Raw genomic sequence first — 20002 nt, 5'->3', positions numbered from 1 at the left:
CCCTCTCTGCCACAGGTTACGATATGTCGACGTATATTAGACGATACTCAAAGTATCTCAACCAGAAGGCATTGTCCTACAGAACTGTGGCATTTGATTTCTGCAGAGTCAAAAGAGGGTATGTAAAAATCATGGCAACATGTGTCAAGAGCGTGTCATCAAGAACACTCTGTCTTTTTAGACTGGCATCTGAAGGCTGTCTGTCTCTTTCTTGCCTTTGTGAAGTAAGGGCACATATACCGGGTACCGACGCATGTGCACGTACATGCACATGTACAGTCTCATTTGTAAAGCTGTGCATTGATAATCCAAGTGGTCCAGATACCTGGTACATGTAGTTTATGCTTTTTAGCTTGATTAACCTTTTAGTTTATTAGTGTTTTTTTGTTAATTGGCATCAAAGACAAAAGTAATTCTTTTGAGGGTCCGTTCCAACTGACCTTTCTTTTGAACCAACTAATGCAACTTTGTCTTAAATAGGCATAAAGGTGAACCCCAAAAATATTTAAAACTGAAAGCTCAGGTTTCAGTCACTAAAACCATGGGTCGTGGGTTACCAGTCCTGAAGGCAGGGCTCAATGTGTTAACGTTTGTGTTCAAAGCGACAACCAATTGCCTGAATCTCAAGGTGCCAATAGTTTTGTTTTTGTTTTGTTTTTTTATTCCAGGAAAGACTTCTGATTTTTCATACGTGTGTTTTGGCAAATGAACATCGATTTGTGAAATTATACAAACCGTAAAATCGATCAGTCAAAAAGTACCAGGAAGGAATCCCAATTACTATAGAATAACCCCAAGGGTGCCAATTGTACTGCACTGCATGATCTATTGCATGACAGAACATGTACATGTACTTGTAGTATTGAGCACCTAGTATATGTACATCTGTACACGTACATGTTTACACATGGACATTGATTCTACACTGTGCTGTATCTCGTACGTGCTTGATGCAGATATGACATGTTTGATGGGTGAGCAATTCCCTGTTTTGAATGAGTCTCCTGGTGCTGCGCTTCTGCACCCTAACTGATTAAATCCGTTGCCCCCTGGACTTGTTAACTTCCAAGCCACAGGGCTCTCTGTGGCATCAGTAGGAAGCTGAATGGCAGTGCTGGGATATCCCAGGCTCTTCGATCGCAGAGTTTTGCCATTAAGGTGTGATGTGTAGCAACGTTCATGTTTTTTTCCTTGGATCGTTTCGTTTTAAACCTGCCTGGATGCTTTTATCAGCCATGGTATAAAAAGAACTTTTTCCCCTGAAATACATGTACATACACGGTATAATCCTTGCTACTCGAGAAGATCCATTGGAGGATTTCTTCACAGTAAAACATGTTAGATATTTTTGAAGGTGCATTTTTATATTAGCACTTTGCCTTGAAAGTGCTGAATTTTTAATAATAATGTAATAATAATATCATATTTAATATCTATTAAATATGATACTCTTCAATTGAAACTTACAATGCACCGGTAATTGTTAACTTGCATATCATTTGCCTGTGTTCTCATTTGATATCTCACTGCAAAACATGTATCTTGAGTAGGTGTGTACATTAAATGCAAATGGAAGTTTTTTCATGGCACGCAATGAGACACCACTAACACTGTTCATGTCACTGTTCAGAAAATCTAGCGTCTCAGTGCCTCGTTTTGATTCATCATTCTCATATTCCCCTACAGGAAAGAGGAAGGGAAGTTACGAACAATGACAGCAGATAAGGTTGGTATTACTGACCTTAAAAAAACATGCCTCTGGGTTTCATGGATGGTTCCACAAATTTTAGCCCTTGTGAGTTTGACTCGTGGCTGTTGCCTGCCATTACATGTACTGTGTACAGCACAATATAAAAGAAATAATTATTACTTAATGCTTTGGACCATCTTACTGTCACAGATGGAAATTCATCCTCTCCCTTTCTATTCATTCACATGTACATGTAACTAACAAACAAGCATAGTGCTAAATTGATTCTGGCCTGAGGTATAGCTTTAAATTCCCATTATGTCAACTGGGAGGGGGGGTAGCTTAGCAGATATGGAATCTGTCAAGAAGGTCAGGAAGCTTCTGATGAATAGCCTCTTGGATAGAAAAAGGGAAGTTGGAATACATAATCCCGTCTGTGTTTGCTTTTGCAGTTGCTGAAGACCTTACCGACCCTGCAGGCTCAGATGGATGCCCTCTTAGATTTTGAGGTAATAACTGCTGTCACACATTTCATCAAAGGAAATTTGAATGGTAGTGTTCCGCGAAGTATCAAAGTTCTGGAAACAGCTTCTCAAAATGTGCCCTAAGGCTGAGCTGTGTTTAGCAATTTATATGTACCGGTATGTTTACAAGAACGGTTGTTTATGCTGATGTGTACCAAAGATCTGGAGACAAGCTGCTTTATACAGGTGCAGTGAAATAACACTGGCTAGAAATACACATCTGATAAGGACAGGTTGATACAGATAAACTCCAGGCATATACATGTGCATGCAAGCACTGATCAAGAAGAAGTCTGCTGGTTAATGACTGAAGCCATCAGACCAGCTGTGGTACAAAATAAACGATCCTTTTTCTGAACAGCAGCTGACCCAGTGCTGTACTGAAAAGCAGGTGACAAATTTCTCTGTCTGACTGGCTGAAATGATTTTTGCAAAGTGGAAATTAAGGAGAATTGAACTGATGAAAACTGATGTTGATTGTCAACTTACATGTACCTTTTTCCACGGAATGTGCACAGAAGTTGGAGGGAAAGATGCGAGTGCAGATGCATACCTCATTTTACTATTTAGGGAGGAGATACATGTACATGTACAATGTATGTGTAGCCTGCGCGGTACGCTGAAGTGCGCCCTCAAGGGATGATTAAGCACGCCTGTAGGAATGACCATGGAGAGTGCCATGTTTTCACACGTTTGGAGAAATTTCCCCAAATAAGAAAAACGATTCCTGTTAAAAGTTGATTTCTGATCCATTGGCTGATTGAAAATCTTAAGCTTGTGGCTCTCAGAATTACTAGTTGTTTTGTGACTTAAGATGGTTAACTCGAACTGTACCCTGCTGGAGAGCAACCAGTAGGGCATAGACCAAGAACTATTTGGCTGGACTGCTGGATCTACACCGTATGCAGAGTGGATCAAGCCACTCGTGATCGGCCATGTTACCTCTTAATGAGGACAGGAACTGTTCTGTTTGCATGATGGGAAACTCTGTCACTGCACTTTCCTCCAGTCTCCAAGCAGGAGTTGTGGTAGCAGTGAACTGTGATAGGCCTGGGACTTTGGAACCTGTGTGATTGTCGTTGAGAGACTCCAAAAAGTGAACTGAACTGGTTACATGTAGTCTTGCCCAAGTAGGGATTTGAGACTTGATTGTACCGAGTGAAATCAAGAACCCATATCCTTGAATATAAGGGCCCCGTAAGCTTTGTTTACCTGCATTCTGGTATTATTAATTTTGTGAAAGATAAAGTATTGTGTTTTTCTTTGCGTCAAATTGTTCGCATTAGTAAGTACATAGGCCTATATGTGTAAGGTTTTTCGCTATCCTCATTGATGTTCTAGATTTTGATAGAGATTTTCCCTGTGCAAGTTTGTTTCCATTACAGTTTTGCAGTTCAGCGTTCTTTAAAGTAAGTGTGATATATCCATCAGCTTGATCCAAGACGTGTTGACTCCCCCTCCATGGGCCATGAGGCCTGCATACTGGTACATGTATGTACAAAGGCCTTCAAAGATTGTTCACCATGTGGGTGGTATTTATTTTTATTTGGTCCATGTACAGATCTCACACAACGACATGACAAACGGCATAATCAACGGGAGTTTCATGCTGCTCTTCAAGGATGTTATAAGGCTCTTTGCCTGCTACAACGATGGAATCATCAATCTTCTTGGTAAACAAAAATCATTTATGTGTAGTACATTATGATTGCTTCACCAAAGATATTGCAGTGGATATCTGCATCATTACGATGTAAAAGCAAATTAATTATCTTCCTGTAATGGAAACAATTTGAAATCCTCTGTTGTCCTGTCAAAAAATCTTATACTCTTTGAAGAGAAACCCTGTGCCTTTGCAGGGAAACCTTAGCATGATTTTTTTGCCCTTGGCTGCAAATGGCATTTACGGTTTTAGACTTTGTTGGATTTTTATTACAGAGAAATATTTTGATATGAATAAAAAGGATGTGAAGGCTGCACTTGACATCTACAAGAAGTTCCTGAGCAGAATGGAAAGAGTGGCAGAATTCCTCAAAGTAGCAGAGGTGAGGTCGAGCTACACGTATATGTAGCTTATTATAGTGTACATGTACGTGTGCCCCTTAACCATAAAATACACCATTCTGAGCAATTTCTTAGCACATCTGTATCCCTTGTAGTGTACTTGTGGAAATTAAAACCACATTTGACTTGACGTTCCTCTCCCTTTGAGAAGATAACCAAATTTAATAATGTGGATGCTTGTTAACTGCCTTGCCCCCTCCCCATCAAAATCTGCACTGGAATTTTAGCATGCTTTTGATGTTTGCCCCTATGAAAGAGTGCACAATTTGAATAGTCACCATAACTTACCACGATACACTGTGTATCTGGCTTTATGTCAACACCTGATTTAAGTTTGGAGAATGTGTGATTGGCCAAGTACAAAGTGGAATTTGTGGTGGATTCATGGAGCTCTGGTTGTTGGAATCACTGTTAAAAAACAATGCTTAGAAATTAGCAGTTCCCATTAAATAAATATTGGTGTATGATTTACTCGTGTTGTTTTCCTTGTCTTGTTTGTTTCTCCTTGCAGCAAGTTGGCGTGGACAAAGGTGAAATCCCAGATTTAGCTCAGGTGAGAGATGCAATAAAATATTTTGGCAAGTCCAAAATACACAGTCGGTTTGATAGTATGCCAGAGAATATTTTCCTTTACCATGTGTTGCTGCTCATCACGTGGGAATTGTACAAGTAAGTACAGCATGTGCACGTTGAATTGGTGAACCGAATGAAGTTGGAGTTGCTGGAAGTTTCTGCACCATGTGTACAGTGTGAAAAGCCACAGGGCTGGGATTCATTCACTGAAGTTTCGGTCTAATGTTTTCCTTGGCGTGTGGTCATTCTTGTTCTGACCCAAAAGTCTGCTGAAAAAAAATGGATCACATTAACTGCATTTCACTTGCACTGCTCGTAAATCACACCTTGTCATTGATTTTCCCTATTTCCAACTCCCTGTACCTTATCGTTTTGGGTTCAGTGTCAGATTGCTTTTTTGCCACCAACAGGCAATCAAGATACGGCTTTTCTGTTCCAATTTGTGGTGTGTTTTGGTTTTATTTTGTGAAGTGGCATTTGGGTTTGTTGCATTTGGGTTGAATAATCCAGTGTGGTTGATATGCGTTGTATTTTACAGTTATGCTCACGGTAATTGTTTCATTTGTTTTTCACTCAAGTGATTAGGTCTGCCACATTGCTGCCATCTTTGGTTCCTTAAAATCAATGCATTATTTCATAGCCTGTTTCTGAATAAGATTGCTGCAGCTTGAAATCACACACAGATGTGTAGGCAGTGGCTGCTGCAATGATCGTAGACTTTTGTGTGACTTCAAGCCTTCGCCATAAATTTGGACACAGCCATAATGTCACTGGCCCAAGAAGCACGTAAAGTGTACACAGACCTTCTCAAGTGTCATCATTGTGGAGTTGTCACAGGAGTACATTGAAACCACAACCAAAGCCTGAGTTTGAGGAAAAATTACATGTACATGTACGGTATAGTAGACCTATGGGGTGCGTTCGAGCAAGCTACTCATGTTAACACAAGTATACGGGTGAGTGCTCGAATGGCTGGAGTACGACCCGCAGGTCAGCGAGAGTATACTCTCGCTAGAGGGGAGTATACTCCTGCACCCAAGTGTAATGCGCACACCCTACTTGTGTTAACAGGAGTAACCACGCGAACGCACCCTAATGTGCAGGAATCAAAGATGGCTGTCTTGTGGGAGTGGTACATGTTCTGGTCAATTGCGTGCTGCATGTGTCCGTTGTTTGTTAAAATTCCCCTTCCTGTTGCCTGTTGTTACAGTTCCGAGATGTGCCGGCTGAATATAAAAATGTGAGTCCCAGTCCATTTCTTATTTTTTTTTGGCTGAGCCCGGAATCTCCTGCCCTTTGAGAATCATCTGTGCGGTGTGCACTGTCTCCGATTTTCAGAACAAGGCATCAAGTCGGCAGCCAAGCTTTGACATTTGGTTTCCCTCTTGCATAGGTTTCAAAACTGGCGAACCAATGCAGCACTGCCTTGAATTTTCCGCCGTTCACAAAATTGTTTGAGAATTTTGTTGGCTCTATGCATGTGTGTACACACCCGTGTACAACTTACAATACATTGTCTACTTTGAGTGGACATTCCTTTATTTTCATTAATTAAGCAAAGGAAACTCAGTGAAAAGACTAATTTTCTGGCATTGCGAACATTATTTGAAGCTGGATTTTTGTTGATATCAAAGTTCTCTTGATTGTTCCTCTGTGTTTTGCTAACCTAACCCAAACTTGCTTCTAAAGCTTTTTTTTGGGTTTATCCTCGTATGGACCTGACTTAGTCCACTCAAAATTTGCATAAACCTGCATTGTGTGGACCTCTTGTCCACGAGTCCACACAAGGTACACTGTACATGTACATGTATGAAAGGTTGGCATTCATGCACATGAACATGTACATTGTACATGTAAAAACATACAGTTGGTATTCCGTATGGTTTTAAACCATTCTTGAAACTGTTTTGTGGATATACATTGCACATCAGGCAGATGGTTGTCATTGGGCCACCGACTGCTGTGCCATCCCCACTTGCATGGGTCATTGTGAAACAGTTATTAATCATGTTAATTGAAAGTCACACTGTGTGTATACATGCAGTGTAGGAAGTCTACCACTTATCTGTACATGTAGATGTTAACAACTGTGCACTATTGTACGCGTGGCACATGGCTGTGTACACATGGTACATTCAGGCTTGGGGTTTGCGAGACACTTTGGGTGGGATTGGTGTTGTTAAATATATGACTGCAGTGAAAAAGAGTTTTGTGCCCAAGGCCAGAAATATGTTTGATTTTGATCAGAACTGACACTGATCTAGCATTAAGGTCTGAGGCTTTTGTGTTTTACAGCGAGGTTTTCAGAATGTTGGTTATAATCCGACAAAGGGGAATAGGGTGAGTGTGTTCCTGAGCAAGAGGCTTAGCTGTAATTTGCATCTCAGCAATTTAACGCCAAAAAAAATCTGCTATTAGTTGGTAGTTGGCATTCATTGCAGCACAGAAAAAGGACTGTATATGTCAGTCAAGTATGTTTTCTTTATTTCAGTTTTCTTTGTGAATATTGTTGATTTTAAATTTTTTTGTTGTTGTCAAATGCACATTTAAGTTACTAATTCATGCATGCATACATGTACAATTTCTAGTTATTGTTACCAATGAAATGATAATGGAGTATTTCCTGTTTATTAACTGCTGTGAAATAGAACATGATATTTTGACTCCTGAGGAACGCAAAGTATCCTCCGCTCTGCCTAGGGTGCTGTGAGTCCCATGGATGTTAACATCATGTCCACATAACAGCAGTTGATAACTGTTTTGTCATACCTCTATCTCCAATTGTTTCTAATATTCTCTTCACTTGAAGGTTTCAAATGTAGTTGAAATGATGACTATCTCAGCCAGTTGCTGCACATTAAGTTGTATGATGCGTACAAACTCGTGTTGTCATATCAGTTTGATTGACTGGTTTCTCTTTGTGAGTTAGCCATGGAATTTTGTATTAGAGTAGGAGTTTTGTTCCTAGATTTTTACACGTCCAACTTCCATTTGATATATAATGTTACAGGGCAATATTTTGTAAGTTCTGTTGACGCGCTTCAAAAGCAGTAGGTCAGTTGTGTTGGTTGCATATATCTTGCTCGGAAGCAATATCTTTACGTCTTTAAAGCAATCTTTGGAGGGAATGTTGCACACGTCTGAAAGCACAGCAGATGTCATATGAAGTAAACTTCCAAAGAAACAAACTTCCAATAAATTTCAACTATCAACAAAAACTTGCAGTGCTCCAAAAGCTCAATTTACCACTGTGCCAATGTGTTGATCCCACTAGAGTTTCTATTGTCAACCGTATGGTGAAAGGAGTGGAGGTACCAGTGAATAGTTCGTTAGGGGTCCCTGCATTATAGTTTTGAGTGTAGTGCAGCCCACCAGTCTGTAATACCATGTGTGATGTGATGTCTAACATTGAGGGTGACATGTGCTCTTGTTGCGTGGTCATGTGATCAGTCTGGGCCAATGGAAGTACAATATTGAAGACAGAGGTATAGCAAAACAATTTGATGTTCTTAATGTACGATACTGGTACATGTATTAAAGCGGGCTTGTGTGCTTGATGTTGGGAAATTTGGTACGCTGTACATACGTAGCCTAATTCTTGTATCTGAGGTGGCTGACTTTTGAGTAACAACAGGGATTTCACCATTTGCTGTTTAGTGACGTGTATAATTTGCGTCTGTTCTGCATCGTAAAATCATTTACAGCTTAAGCACACTGTACACAGTTGAGTATGCCTCAATTTGCAATTGACTGAATCGATCAAACAATTGAACCAGTGAGATCATGACTGTGTGTGGAAAGGGAACATTTTCTCTGGTAATTCTTAACAGGATTTAACGGTGCTTTGAACATTCTGTCCTAACCAACCAACAGATAAACCTAAATGTATGCGGTAGCTTGCCGATCCTTTTAAGGTTCTGTACCTGCTGTTTAGTTCAGTTAACAAGTTCACTTAATATTGAAACAATCTTGTACAAGAATACATGACGTTATCATACAATGCAGGTGCATGTGCATGTACTGGTATGGATAAAAATGATATTACAGGGTTTTGCATTATGTCATTGCTCTGTGTAGTGCTGGGCTACGCTCTAATTTGTGAAGGACAAAAAAACCCAATTGCGGCAAGAAAAATGTACTTCATCCCATTGCAGTTACATGTACCTGCTTGCACATGGTGCGCTATGTACGGGACATGTACGTGTACAGTAGAGAACATCAGAGCGCTGTACAGTCTGTATTGAAAAAAAGAAGATGTGATACACGTCCTCTTCAGGCAAATGTTGTCAGGTTTCAATAAAAACACGTACGTACATGTAGCTGATGGAAAGATGAACACGAGGTTAGGTTTAAGGATGTCACTCGGAATCTTTGCAGTGCAGTCAACATGAACACGAGGTTAGGTTTGAGGATGTCACTCGGAATCTTTGCAGTGCAGTCAACATTGTTTTTTGTTGTGTCACATCCATGCCATCACGATGTCACGTCACTAGTTTGTTTTGTTTGTGTTTTGTGAGTACATACATGTACCTGTATAAACCTATTTCTCATGAAAAGTGCAGGTCTTGTGGAAAACAATACACGGAGTTAACCATTTTTTTGCAGAAATATTTGGTTGGAAGATTAATGCTTCTAGGTTTCAGATCCTAAACAGAGTAGGTTTGAGGCTGTGTTACAGGCTGATTTTTGCATTATACGTTGCTGGCAATCATTAAGCATTGGCCACAGTTTTCATACATGCTGTGATGTGATAATGGGTTTCACCATGAGCACTAGTTTAAAAGCCTAGGTGATAACTGTTAGTCACCAGTGCTGAGAGAAGTTTGAGGGTACCCCTCTTTGCAACACACAATGAATCAGTCCACTGTTATGTTAATCCATTATCCTAGAATGGTCCTTAGTCCTTTACCTGTTTGACAGTTGAGAGGGTTAAACGATGTGTCGATAATTCAGAAAAAGTTGTGCTTATTTTTTTATTAGTGTAGTGTAATGTGAACTTTTGTGTTTGTGTGTGTTTGAATAGGCACCAAGCACTCTTTTAGAAGCCCTGGAGGCGCATGCAGCATCACTGGACAACAAGAAGTCCTGGACCAAGTAAGATTGTCGGTTGTTGTTTAGTGTAGATGTTTGTGGACACTAGGGCCCAATCTCTGCTAGAGAGGTTTTGTGCTAAGCAGAGATCAGCAGGGAGCCAGTCACAGGAAATACGGAATGCATGACATTACGGCTGCTCAACTGCTTTTGCCAAGCATGTTTTGGTCACTGCTCTGTGAAATGATCCGTGTTTGGGTCACCATTTGCCAGTACTCCATAAAATAAAGTACACTGTGCTGTACTACAGTGCGTGTACACTTAAATCCAATAACTTTGAAATATTTCACATCATTTCCACGAGTCAACCCATAAGATCCTAAAAAGGGGGGGGGGGACCCGTAAGAAGTCAGCCAGATATACACACGTACATGTGTACTGTACCTCAAATATGTGTTTTGGCTCACTCTGACAGACCTGCTGCTGTGGCCTCGGCCGTCAGCGCTTTCGCCAACTCAGTCTCCCACATTGACAGCGAGGAGAAGAAGCGGGCCATCGAGGAGGAGAAACAGCGGCTGGCTGCCTTGAAGGTAGTGAGAGACCAACCACCGACCACTGACCCGTTCTCCGCAGAGCCACTTAGCGTAGCACTGACGAATATGAACGCAAGTCTAATATTGTTCTGGTTGAATCCATTCCGATCATGTTTTCTTCCCCAGTCATTCCCTTGCAGCCAACCCAGTAGATGGAGTGATCAAGCATGCCCTTTCCAGTGTACCTCAACATGAATGTCGAAGATAAATACAAAGACGTGCTGAAATTGATGGCACTCGTCTCATTTTCGCAAATATGCTTCGATGAAAACTTTTCCAAACCCCCTAGAAATTGTGTGTTGAGGTACGTGTGATTTCCATGTGTATGTTTTAGATCCCAGCTCTTTAATTTTTTTGCTAATCCTCTTCATGGTGTGAAACTGCTTCGCTTACCAGTTGGGCAGAAATCATCAGTTGAGGTTCACGTAATTGCCAATTCACACCCCTGATGGCGGGGTTCCATGGTTTGGAAACTGCTTAATGCTGTTTGAATATTGGCTGCCTCTTTTTGATTACTTCAAACTGTTGCCAGAATCAACTGACAGTTGCGTTCAGCATCAGTGCTCACGTTTGATTTTAGTCTAATCTTTCCCAGCTCACTCAGAAGATGCATTGAGTCGACTGTCGCATGTGTTCATTTGCGAAAACAGTGCGACCAGCAAATACATGTACAGCAGGCGAGGTGTAAAGTAAATTGAGAAACTCACAGGTCCAGGCACAAGTCATATCACAGATCAGGTCACAGTAACCGAAGGGACCAGGTGTAAACAAGTGATGAAGCAGTCGCTTTGTCACAGTCAAGGTTGTGAAATCTCCACTTTTTAGCAGATTTCGTTGAACATGTCAGCTATCATTTCTGCTTTTTTGCCATCGGCGGGCCGGATTTTCTTCATTTTTACTCCTTAGGACCTTGCACAAGCGTTGATTTTTCTGTTTGAACTTTTTCTACCGGTAGTTTTCTACTAACACGATGCAAAGGCCAGGCCAAACTTTGCACGTCCTCTTTCCAACACAAAACAGTACTGGAGCACTGTAATTGCATCTGTGGTACTTGTACATGTACCGGTACATGCGTACACTGGATACCAATCTGCCGTGCAGGCATTTTTCGGGGCTGCTCGAAGCGCAAGCCTTGTGTATAAAAAGCATCTTGGGAACATCCAGTCATTGCGTCGTGATTGGCTGCCAATAAAATGTGTCAGTGGGACTTGTTACAGCTGTTGCTGCGCGAGCAGAAGTAGTGACTGGCAATCTCCAGTATAACTCGCGGTGGCACACATTTCACTGTAAATTTGAAATGAGGTTAGTAAATTTTCGCTTTTATGGATAGAGGGCTTCATGACGACTGGCGCAGGGCTCGCAACATTTCTGTGTCATGCATTATCCTGCAGTTTTTACATGCTCTGTGTGCATTTTATGGACGAGCTTTTAAACAATTTCTGGACATAAACGTATTGAAATGTCAGTGCAACACAAATGTATAATTGTCCAAAGAGGCTCTGACTTGGATACATAGACAATCTTTGACTAGACTGATGCTAACGTTACAAATTCGTGGAAATGGATGTGAATTGAAAACACCGTAGACGGGCAGACAACGCGCCTGCAAAATTCAAAAGCCTGGACATGCGATGTGCATTCTTTGTAACAATTGAAGTTTTGAAAACTAGTTGGATCAGGTGAGAAAAGGTCCAACTCACTCTACAAACCTTGATATTTACAATTTTGGTAGTTCATTTTAATCTTCAGGAATTATCAGACAAATATGAAGAAAAAGTCAAATTAAAAATATGCATAGCCAAAATTGCAAGAAAAAAATGGCCAATGGTTGCACAAGGAGGCTGTGAAATGCACCACGGAGTATCTACATTCCAAAATTTTCCTGGGGCCCTTAAGCGGGTCACCGACCTCATGCCATATACATGTACTGTATGCTTCACACTTTTAGCTTGCAAATTTCAGCTATTCTCAGCTCCTGTTTTAATGCTCTCTTACACCCCTGTTACTTGAATTCATAGCTTTACAGCAGCTGATAGTTGGAATGGAATGCATTGTTTTACTAAGAATTGCTGAGAATAATCTTGACAGGCTGATTGGGGAATACATGCTCTTGAGGGCTGCCAACTCCGTACTTGTACTTGCAATGAAAAGGCACTGTTCTCTCCAGTAGCACAGAGTGTATTTAGCAAATTGGCGGGAGTTGGTTTGCCTTTTGTGTGCTCATCATTCAAAGCCGTTGTCAGTTCAGTCATGTACATGTAGCTGTGATTTGTGCATGCCATTTGTGCTGTGTTGCTTTGTTTCTGCTGCAAACTGGTTTTGGTAGGTGGAAACATATGTTTCGTTTGCAGTTAATAAAACTTCTTGAATTGAATGCTCCATAATCCATTACCTGTTTGCCAAACCCATCATATCATTGGAATCATTTGCCACCAATTGAAGCATGCATTAACCAGTGTGGAGCCATCCCACGAGCCAAAATTCTGGTGCCAACATCTTTCTGTTTAACCCTCACAGGCCAAACAGCTCCAGGAGCAGACTGACAGTAAAAAGGCCCAGGCAGCCCCCAGCCAGAATAACCCGTTCCTCTCCTCGCCCACCACCTCACCGGTTCACCAGCCAGCCACTACTACAGTGTCCAGGGACATCTTTGGCGCACCACCCCAAGGCATGCAAGGTAAAGGACTGCCGGGAGACCACTGACCCGCCCTTTAGCAATAGCCCTGTCACCAAGGGTAGCATCGCCAGGAACCATTGCGAGCACTTATCCTTGAGAACCCTCTAGTGCACAACGAACTAAAAGCACAGTCTCTGTACCTTCAGTGCGCATCAGTCATTGTGTAAAATGTAGTGGCTCAGTTGTCCATGTACTTTATCTGCCTTGATCCTGCTAAACGTTTTGATGCATTTTGAAGAATATACAATATACCAGCCACTGGCTGATTGTTCCCTGTAATGTCAACTTGGCACCAGGTTGCCATCAATCATCATTAAGTTGATTTTCCACTTTTATAGCCAGTGTAATTTCATAAGTACCATACCATGGATGCAATTGGTACTGTCTTAGAGTCAGTGCCAGTAAATGCAGGGACCTTGATGTACTTGGTTCACGCGTGATTCCGCCCTCCACTTAGTTTTGCATATTGTTCAGGGCCGAGTACTGAACTCCAGCAAAGCTTGTGATGGAGTAGACAATTTTTTTTATTCAATCATCTAAAGCACCAGTAGCCTCTTTTAAGCAGTGAAATTTGTTGATTTCCTCTGATCCTGTTAAAAAAGTGATATTCTTGCATCCAGATTTTTCCCAAGAATCTGAAACCCATAAAGATGAAGCCAGTGCTGAACTAAAGGCAATCTTGATGCTCATTAGCTTGCTACATATTTTTTAAAGCCAGATTCAAGAACTTAAATTTGGTTCTCGCTGTGATTTTATTCTGTCACAGCAAGTCATTATATAACCAAAAGTCGAGTTGATATTCAAAGAGTATGCTGGTAGAATTCAGTGGGGTTAAATGGTATCGATAAAAATTGCTTTATGATGCATGTATATCAATGATCGGTACTGGCTTCTGTGGACAGTAAGTGACGATGTGGTGTAAAATGACTTGTATCACTTTAAAAAAGTAGCACTTTTCTTTTTATTGTGTTTGTCATTACTAATGTCCTTTGTAAATATATATGTGGGGCCTATCGCCAGAAAAACTCCTGTAAGAAATACATGTACATGTATTTTCAATGGTTAAAGCTACACACTATGCATGCTACATGTACATGTATGTTGGCAACTCGCTGTGTGGTGTCTCCATCTGAGACTACACCATCCAGTAGTGTTGCACACTGGCTACGGCTCTTCACTGTCAGATCAAAAGTTGAAGCCATAGTCATAGGAGATGTGACCAGAAAGCATCTCGCCCGTCATGCATGATCCCATTCAGTGGTGCACCTGCAGCAGTGGCTGAACATATATTGGTTGGGACCAGAAATGGCAACCTCCTGTCTTCCACAAGTAGGTAACGGTAACCACTATGCTTTGCAGCATCAGTTGGCCGGTTCAAATCTGTAGAATTCAGGACTGGAAATCATACTTGATGGACGTAAGGCAATACATGTATTTGGGTACTCATTCTGCATATTGTTCATAGAGTTGAAATTCACAGGAATGTTCTTTTTGACATCATTGTGTGCTCAAACTAACTCATATTTTTCCTCCATCTTAAATTTTACCCAGTGGGGTTCGTGGTGTGTGATTCATGCTGAAAATAGGCAAAATGCAGGCTACCCAGTGGGCAAGCAAGAGGTTGCCACATGGAGGCCATTTTTCAAGTTTATAGTCAACAAAAACTGGGCCGACTGGCCACAATTTGCATGTGAGTAAATGTCGGTGGGTATGCGACGTTGAGTGGATTTCACAGAGGTGAGCGTAAGGCTGCTTTGTGTGAATGATTGTTTTCAGGCACAGTAGCTCAGCCGCAACCAACGAGCAAACCATCCAGCGATCTGATTGGCCTGACAGCGTCGGCCATCACGCCTTCCATCCACGCCCAAATAGCTCAGCCACAGATGGCCAGTCAGGCCCAGTGGGGTGCATCAAATGGTGAGGGAGATTAAAAAATATTGACAAAAATAATAATGACTGTATTCACACGTTAGCCCTCTTGAATTGAAAGTGAGGCAATCCCGTTAAAGATTTTACACAAATTTAAGATACGTACATGTAGTAATGAAGATGATGCATTAGAGGAAAGTGATAAATTACATGTACGAATGGAATCAGTGGAAAGCTCCTAATTTTGGATAAAAAGGAAATGCTACCCTTTTGGCCAAAGTAAAAGTTTTTATGCAAAGTGAGGCTGAGCCTGTCCCTGCGGCAAAATAGTCCGGCACCTTCCCATTCAAGAGTATTCAATAAATCAAATGGATTCAGGGAGTACGATCTCAAATACCACCTCATAAACAGACCCCACGAACAATGCACAGACATTACTTCAAAAAGTTGATTGACTTTTACAAGCCGCGTACAGTTTACACCTTCAATGTTATTGGCATTGGACTTAGGGTGTCATAGGAGTCAGGGATGTGCTCACAGTTTTTTTTTAAGGTCTGTATGTTTTGTCCCAGATGGCAGCAGTGGTGGCTGTTTTTTTTAGCCATGTGGGATGAAGTACAGGCACTTGAAATCCAAGCCAGCAGATATGTATTCAATTAATGTAAGTCACACCTTCACCCGTGCCTGGCCCAATCTGGTCATGCAAGCTTGAAAACAAAACACATGGCAGCAGTGGTTGTATTGGTTGTCATAGAAGCCTTGTAGGCCACTGAGAACTCTACTATTTATGTTCTGCGGATCTGTGTCACTATTTTGTCAGTTTTAACACACTACTAATATGCTTGGACATGCATCTCACGTTCAGCACATTCTAATCATTAATTGCACTAAGTTGTTCTCTTGTTTTAAAATCTATATAATTTGTTGTGTGTATATGGTTTCGTTGTTTTCTTGTATTTGTCGAGATTCTTCGCTGAGGATTTTAAAAAATATTTCTACTTTGTTTAATATTATTAAACCTAGTGAACGAGTAAATCACCTGAATTCTTTGAAAAGGTACAGAAAACTTACATTGTATATGTCAGTTTTCGATCCAGGGGTACAGGTTTTCCAAGTGGATTCATCAACGAGAAGTGCGAAAAAAATAAAGTGTTGGATATCAGCCTTGGGAGCAGACTTATACAGCAGCATTTCACTGGACATTTCTTTTGGCCCCCATAAATGACAAGAAAGCAGTGTGTCAGGTTTTGTGTGTTGAATGCCCGTCACGGAACAGTGGCTTCATACAAGTTGTTACAGTGCTTACTGCCATAAGCGGGGGCCACTGCAATGTGACCAGTGATAGTGTTAACCATGGTCATCGGATTCGCATACCTACACATACAAAGCTTCAGTGTGCTGTGTCCTGTGCCTGCATATTACATACATGTATATTCTTCTAACCTCAGCACCTTTTTTTTTCTTGCGCACCCTGTGGACTTGTCCCGTCAGTCCTAGCAGCCACGTCTAGCTCTCCACTCAACATTCCGGCCCCTGGCTCGCCCCTCCGAGCCTGCACCTCAGCCCCCTCAAGTTACAAGGACTCATTTGAGCCCTTCGGGAATGCTCAGACAAGTAATTACGAGTATTTTTGTGACCCTGTCTTTGTGAATGAACCTGCAATGGATTGTGTGGTTTTTGAGTTGTTTCAGTGTCTTTTAAGGAATTCATAGCTTCTAGAAATGAGGTTTTCCACCATTCCGTCGTAGCCCTCTTGATAAATGCATTGTTAATGTCACAGTGCTTCAACAGGTAAAATCAGTGTGGTTTACATGTATGTGCAGTTGTGAAGTGCAAAAGGTTTGCCCCATGAGTTTCACTGGTGGGCCGCTGTTTGAAGCTCATGTCATTTAGAGTGGATTCATATGCATTCTCTTGCATGAATTAAAACTGCGCAGAATGTTTCAGGCAGGTTTGTTGGTTGTGGAATGTTTGTGTTTTGTGTATGTGTTTCCAAAGTGGTTGAAGTTTCATGAATTGGCAGGTAGCTGGTTGCAAAAAATACATACGAATGTGGAAGATTTGAAACCTTCAGTAACTGGAGGAACACCTTTTCTCTTCTCTTTCCTGACCAATTTTGCATTCTGAACACTCCTCCCCCCAAATCCCCGCCCCCCCCCCCAAAAAATAAAACAGATGACAATAATCCTTTTAATGACCCGGAGCCCTTTGAGGCCCAGTTCCCAGACCTGCCCATGAAACCTTCCTCGGGCCCACCCTCTGCCTTCCTGGATGCCCTTGTCCCCAATGACCCCTTCCCCAACTTTCTGGACGGGAGCATCTTGGACAAGGAGGACAAGGCGGCGCAGCTCGAGTCGGTGTTTGGAGCGCCCCCTATCTCCCCATCGTGTACGCCAAAGTTTCACAAGCTACCGGAGGGGCAAAGTAAACCAGCCTGTTCTTAAGGTTTCCATGGGGGACTGTGGTAATGCCATGAAACCTACCATATGTCTAGGTAGCACCATGGCACTCTTTAATATCGAAAGAAACTAGTGCCGTGTTTAAATATCAGTAGATACATATACTGGTAGAGATACCTCTCAGATGGGTTGCACAAATGTCTCAGCTTCTGGTCCCAAAGAAGTTGTAAAAAAAATTCATTTGAAAAGTACATGCACCTGCTGAATTGGGTTTAGTTGTACCCAATCTTCTTACAGTTTTTGCCCACAGACCTAAAATTACGTAAATCCAGAGTTGAGCCCTCACTTCATATACTGCCATATCCTTTTTACTCAAAATTGATCTTTCATTTCCTGTTTGGTACAACAGTACATGTAGCCGCGTTCTGCAATTCCAGTGAATGCACCGTGATATTTCTTGTCTGGGAGTTACAGTTAAAACATTCTGAGGATGTCCATAATTCCCAAATGTGCATACTTGCTGAATCTTTGCTTCAGGTTGAGATCTAGGGCAAAAATGGAAAATTGTGAGAATGTTTCACATGGCATTACCTCAGGACCTCATTTGTGAAAATTGTATATGCCCCTCCGTCCAATCACAAGTCACAGAAGATTATGAGTTAACCTCTTCTGCTGCCATGTGTGTGCTTGCCAGCCCACTGAACACGACAGATATGTGCTGTACAGAATTTTTCAACAACTCCTTACGCGTGCATCAAGTGCTGTGAGGAAAGTTGTCTTCCCTGTATATTTTGTGTATGATTGTTCAAACTGTCCCTTTTAATGGGCTCTTTCACCCAGAGCAACCAAAATTGGACTGATCAATTCAGAGTTAGGTTGTCACATCTTCCCCATGCACGAAGGTTGTCCAGCACACATATAATTCAACCTTTTGCAAATTTTTCAGAGCCCATCCGCATCCCATACTTGTCAGAAAATGGGAATTGGGAAAATATTTACACAATCAGGATATCTCACTGTGAATTTGGAGAGGAAACTGTGCAGTGTACACAGGCAAGGACGCCCATGGCAGAATACACCTACTTCTCATCATCATGTCTCTTGTAGCATGCCGTTCCCTGCTGTAAACCCACCCATAACTGGTGGTGCAGTGTACCTGTGGAGTTCCAAAACTTTGTGTGACACTAATTGTGGTGGAAACAAATTATTTTGTGAACTTGGGAACATCTGATCTCATTGGCGACAAGTTTGTACTACTTATAAGAGCTGATGTCAAATCATTTTTCAAACATTTTAAGTTCAGGTTGTCAGGTTGGCGTAGTGTTTCTTTCCTAGCCTTCCACCTCTGGAGGCCTGGGTTCGAATCCAACTCTGTCCACATGTAGATTGGGTATTTAGCCCCAATCTGAGTCTGTGGGTTTTCTCCGAAATATTTATCTGGGTTTTCCTCCCACCTCTGAAACTGAACATTTCTTCTTCGTCATCTTCACTCATGGTCCTGTAATTAGCACTAAATGCGCTGTTGGATGATCAAATATACAGAAATTACTAAAGTTCACTGTCATGTCCAAGGCAAGTACATGTAACTCACAGGTCATTCCTATGAAAGTACATTGCACCGGTACAAGCTACATAATACGTACATGTGTTTTTTTGTAACTCACCAAAGTTTGAGTGTGTTATTTGTATGTAAATAATTACTTTCAGGCTGAGGGTGTTTTCTTTGACAAATAAAATTGATCAATTTCATTATCTTCCAAAACACTGTTCTGTAGGCAACATGTCACTTGACAGAGAGGCATGTGAGTGACTTGTCGTCTATAGACAACACAGTGAACCTTGACATATCTTTGAGAAGGACTCAATCACAAGTTTGCAGCCCCCTCTGATCATGTGTGCTGTGGCATCCACACACTGTGGTGGTTGTTCGCAAGACTCTGTCAGGGTTTTTCAACACATACACTGTAGAGGAAAATGGGGAAGGGACTCCCTAGGGTCAGATTTAATGTGTGCAATTTGTGAATCATGAGCAGCAGATGAATTGCTGAACACTTTGGCCCCAAGTAGTTGACAGTACCATGAGCCCTCTTGTGAGGGAAAATGACACCCCCCATAATCGGCCAGGAATCTACCTAAAATACAGCGTACGTCATTTTTTATGAAGACTTTGTGTAGTCTACTGGTAGGTCACTTGATAATAGTGGCTTGGGTGTTCTTCCTCTATCTTACAAAAATACTCTGAATCTTCTGGACTCTGAAGTCTGGGGGGAGGGATGCAGTTAATACAAAGTACCCTAGAATACCTGTGATGCGTTAAGCTATAGTACCCTCTACACATTGTAATTGTTACATGTATAACACTTACATGCAGATTGACATTGTTGTTCAAACAATAACCTGAGTTCCAAGGAGCAAGTGTTTGTCTACCAGACTGATGGCTTTTGGGTCAATATTTGGGATAAGATTTTCCATAGTCCCTACAAAAACATCCAAACCAGCTTACTTGTACTGGTACATGTCTCGAGGTGTCCATTCAGGAACCTAATTTAAAGGTTCCCATGCATGTGTGTACCCTAGTGGCT

General features: G+C 41.5%; 1 protein-coding gene across 15 annotated transcripts in view; it reads left to right on the top strand.

Annotated features, from left to right (window-relative positions):
• LOC110986186 (phosphatidylinositol-binding clathrin assembly protein LAP-like) overlaps positions 1-20002 on the top strand; it is a 56301-nt gene that overhangs the window by 19108 nt on the left and 17191 nt on the right. For 4 of the 15 annotated variants that reach the window (XM_087146406.1, XM_087146405.1, XM_087146404.1 and 1 more), the window contains exons 4-17: positions 16-118; positions 1687-1726; positions 2143-2199; positions 3776-3887; positions 4153-4259; positions 4790-4831; positions 6062-6091; positions 7147-7191; positions 9875-9945; positions 10358-10547; positions 12993-13152; positions 14929-15069; positions 16513-16635; positions 17197-17445. In XM_087146406.1, the coding sequence (XP_087002532.1) occupies positions 16-118; positions 1687-1726; positions 2143-2199; positions 3776-3887; positions 4153-4259; positions 4790-4831; positions 6062-6091; positions 7147-7191; positions 9875-9945; positions 10358-10547; positions 12993-13152; positions 14929-15069; positions 16513-16635; positions 17197-17445 (1470 nt within the window). The remainder of the gene's footprint in view (positions 1-15; positions 119-1686; positions 1727-2142; positions 2200-3775; positions 3888-4152; positions 4260-4789; positions 4832-6061; positions 6092-7146; positions 7192-9874; positions 9946-10357; positions 10548-12992; positions 13153-14928; positions 15070-16512; positions 16636-17196; positions 17446-20002) is intronic. The other 11 variants (XM_022247861.2, XM_087146412.1, XM_087146411.1 and 8 more) reach the window with 6 other exon arrangements.

This window comes from Acanthaster planci, linkage group LG15, assembly GCF_054643075.1.
Source record: "Acanthaster planci isolate LZ-2023a linkage group LG15, COTS_SCS, whole genome shotgun sequence".
Classification (NCBI taxonomy): Eukaryota; Metazoa; Echinodermata; class Asteroidea; order Valvatida; family Acanthasteridae; genus Acanthaster; species Acanthaster planci.
The sequence above is the reverse complement of the archived record's forward strand: the minus strand, read 5'-3'. Positions and strand labels throughout refer to the sequence as shown.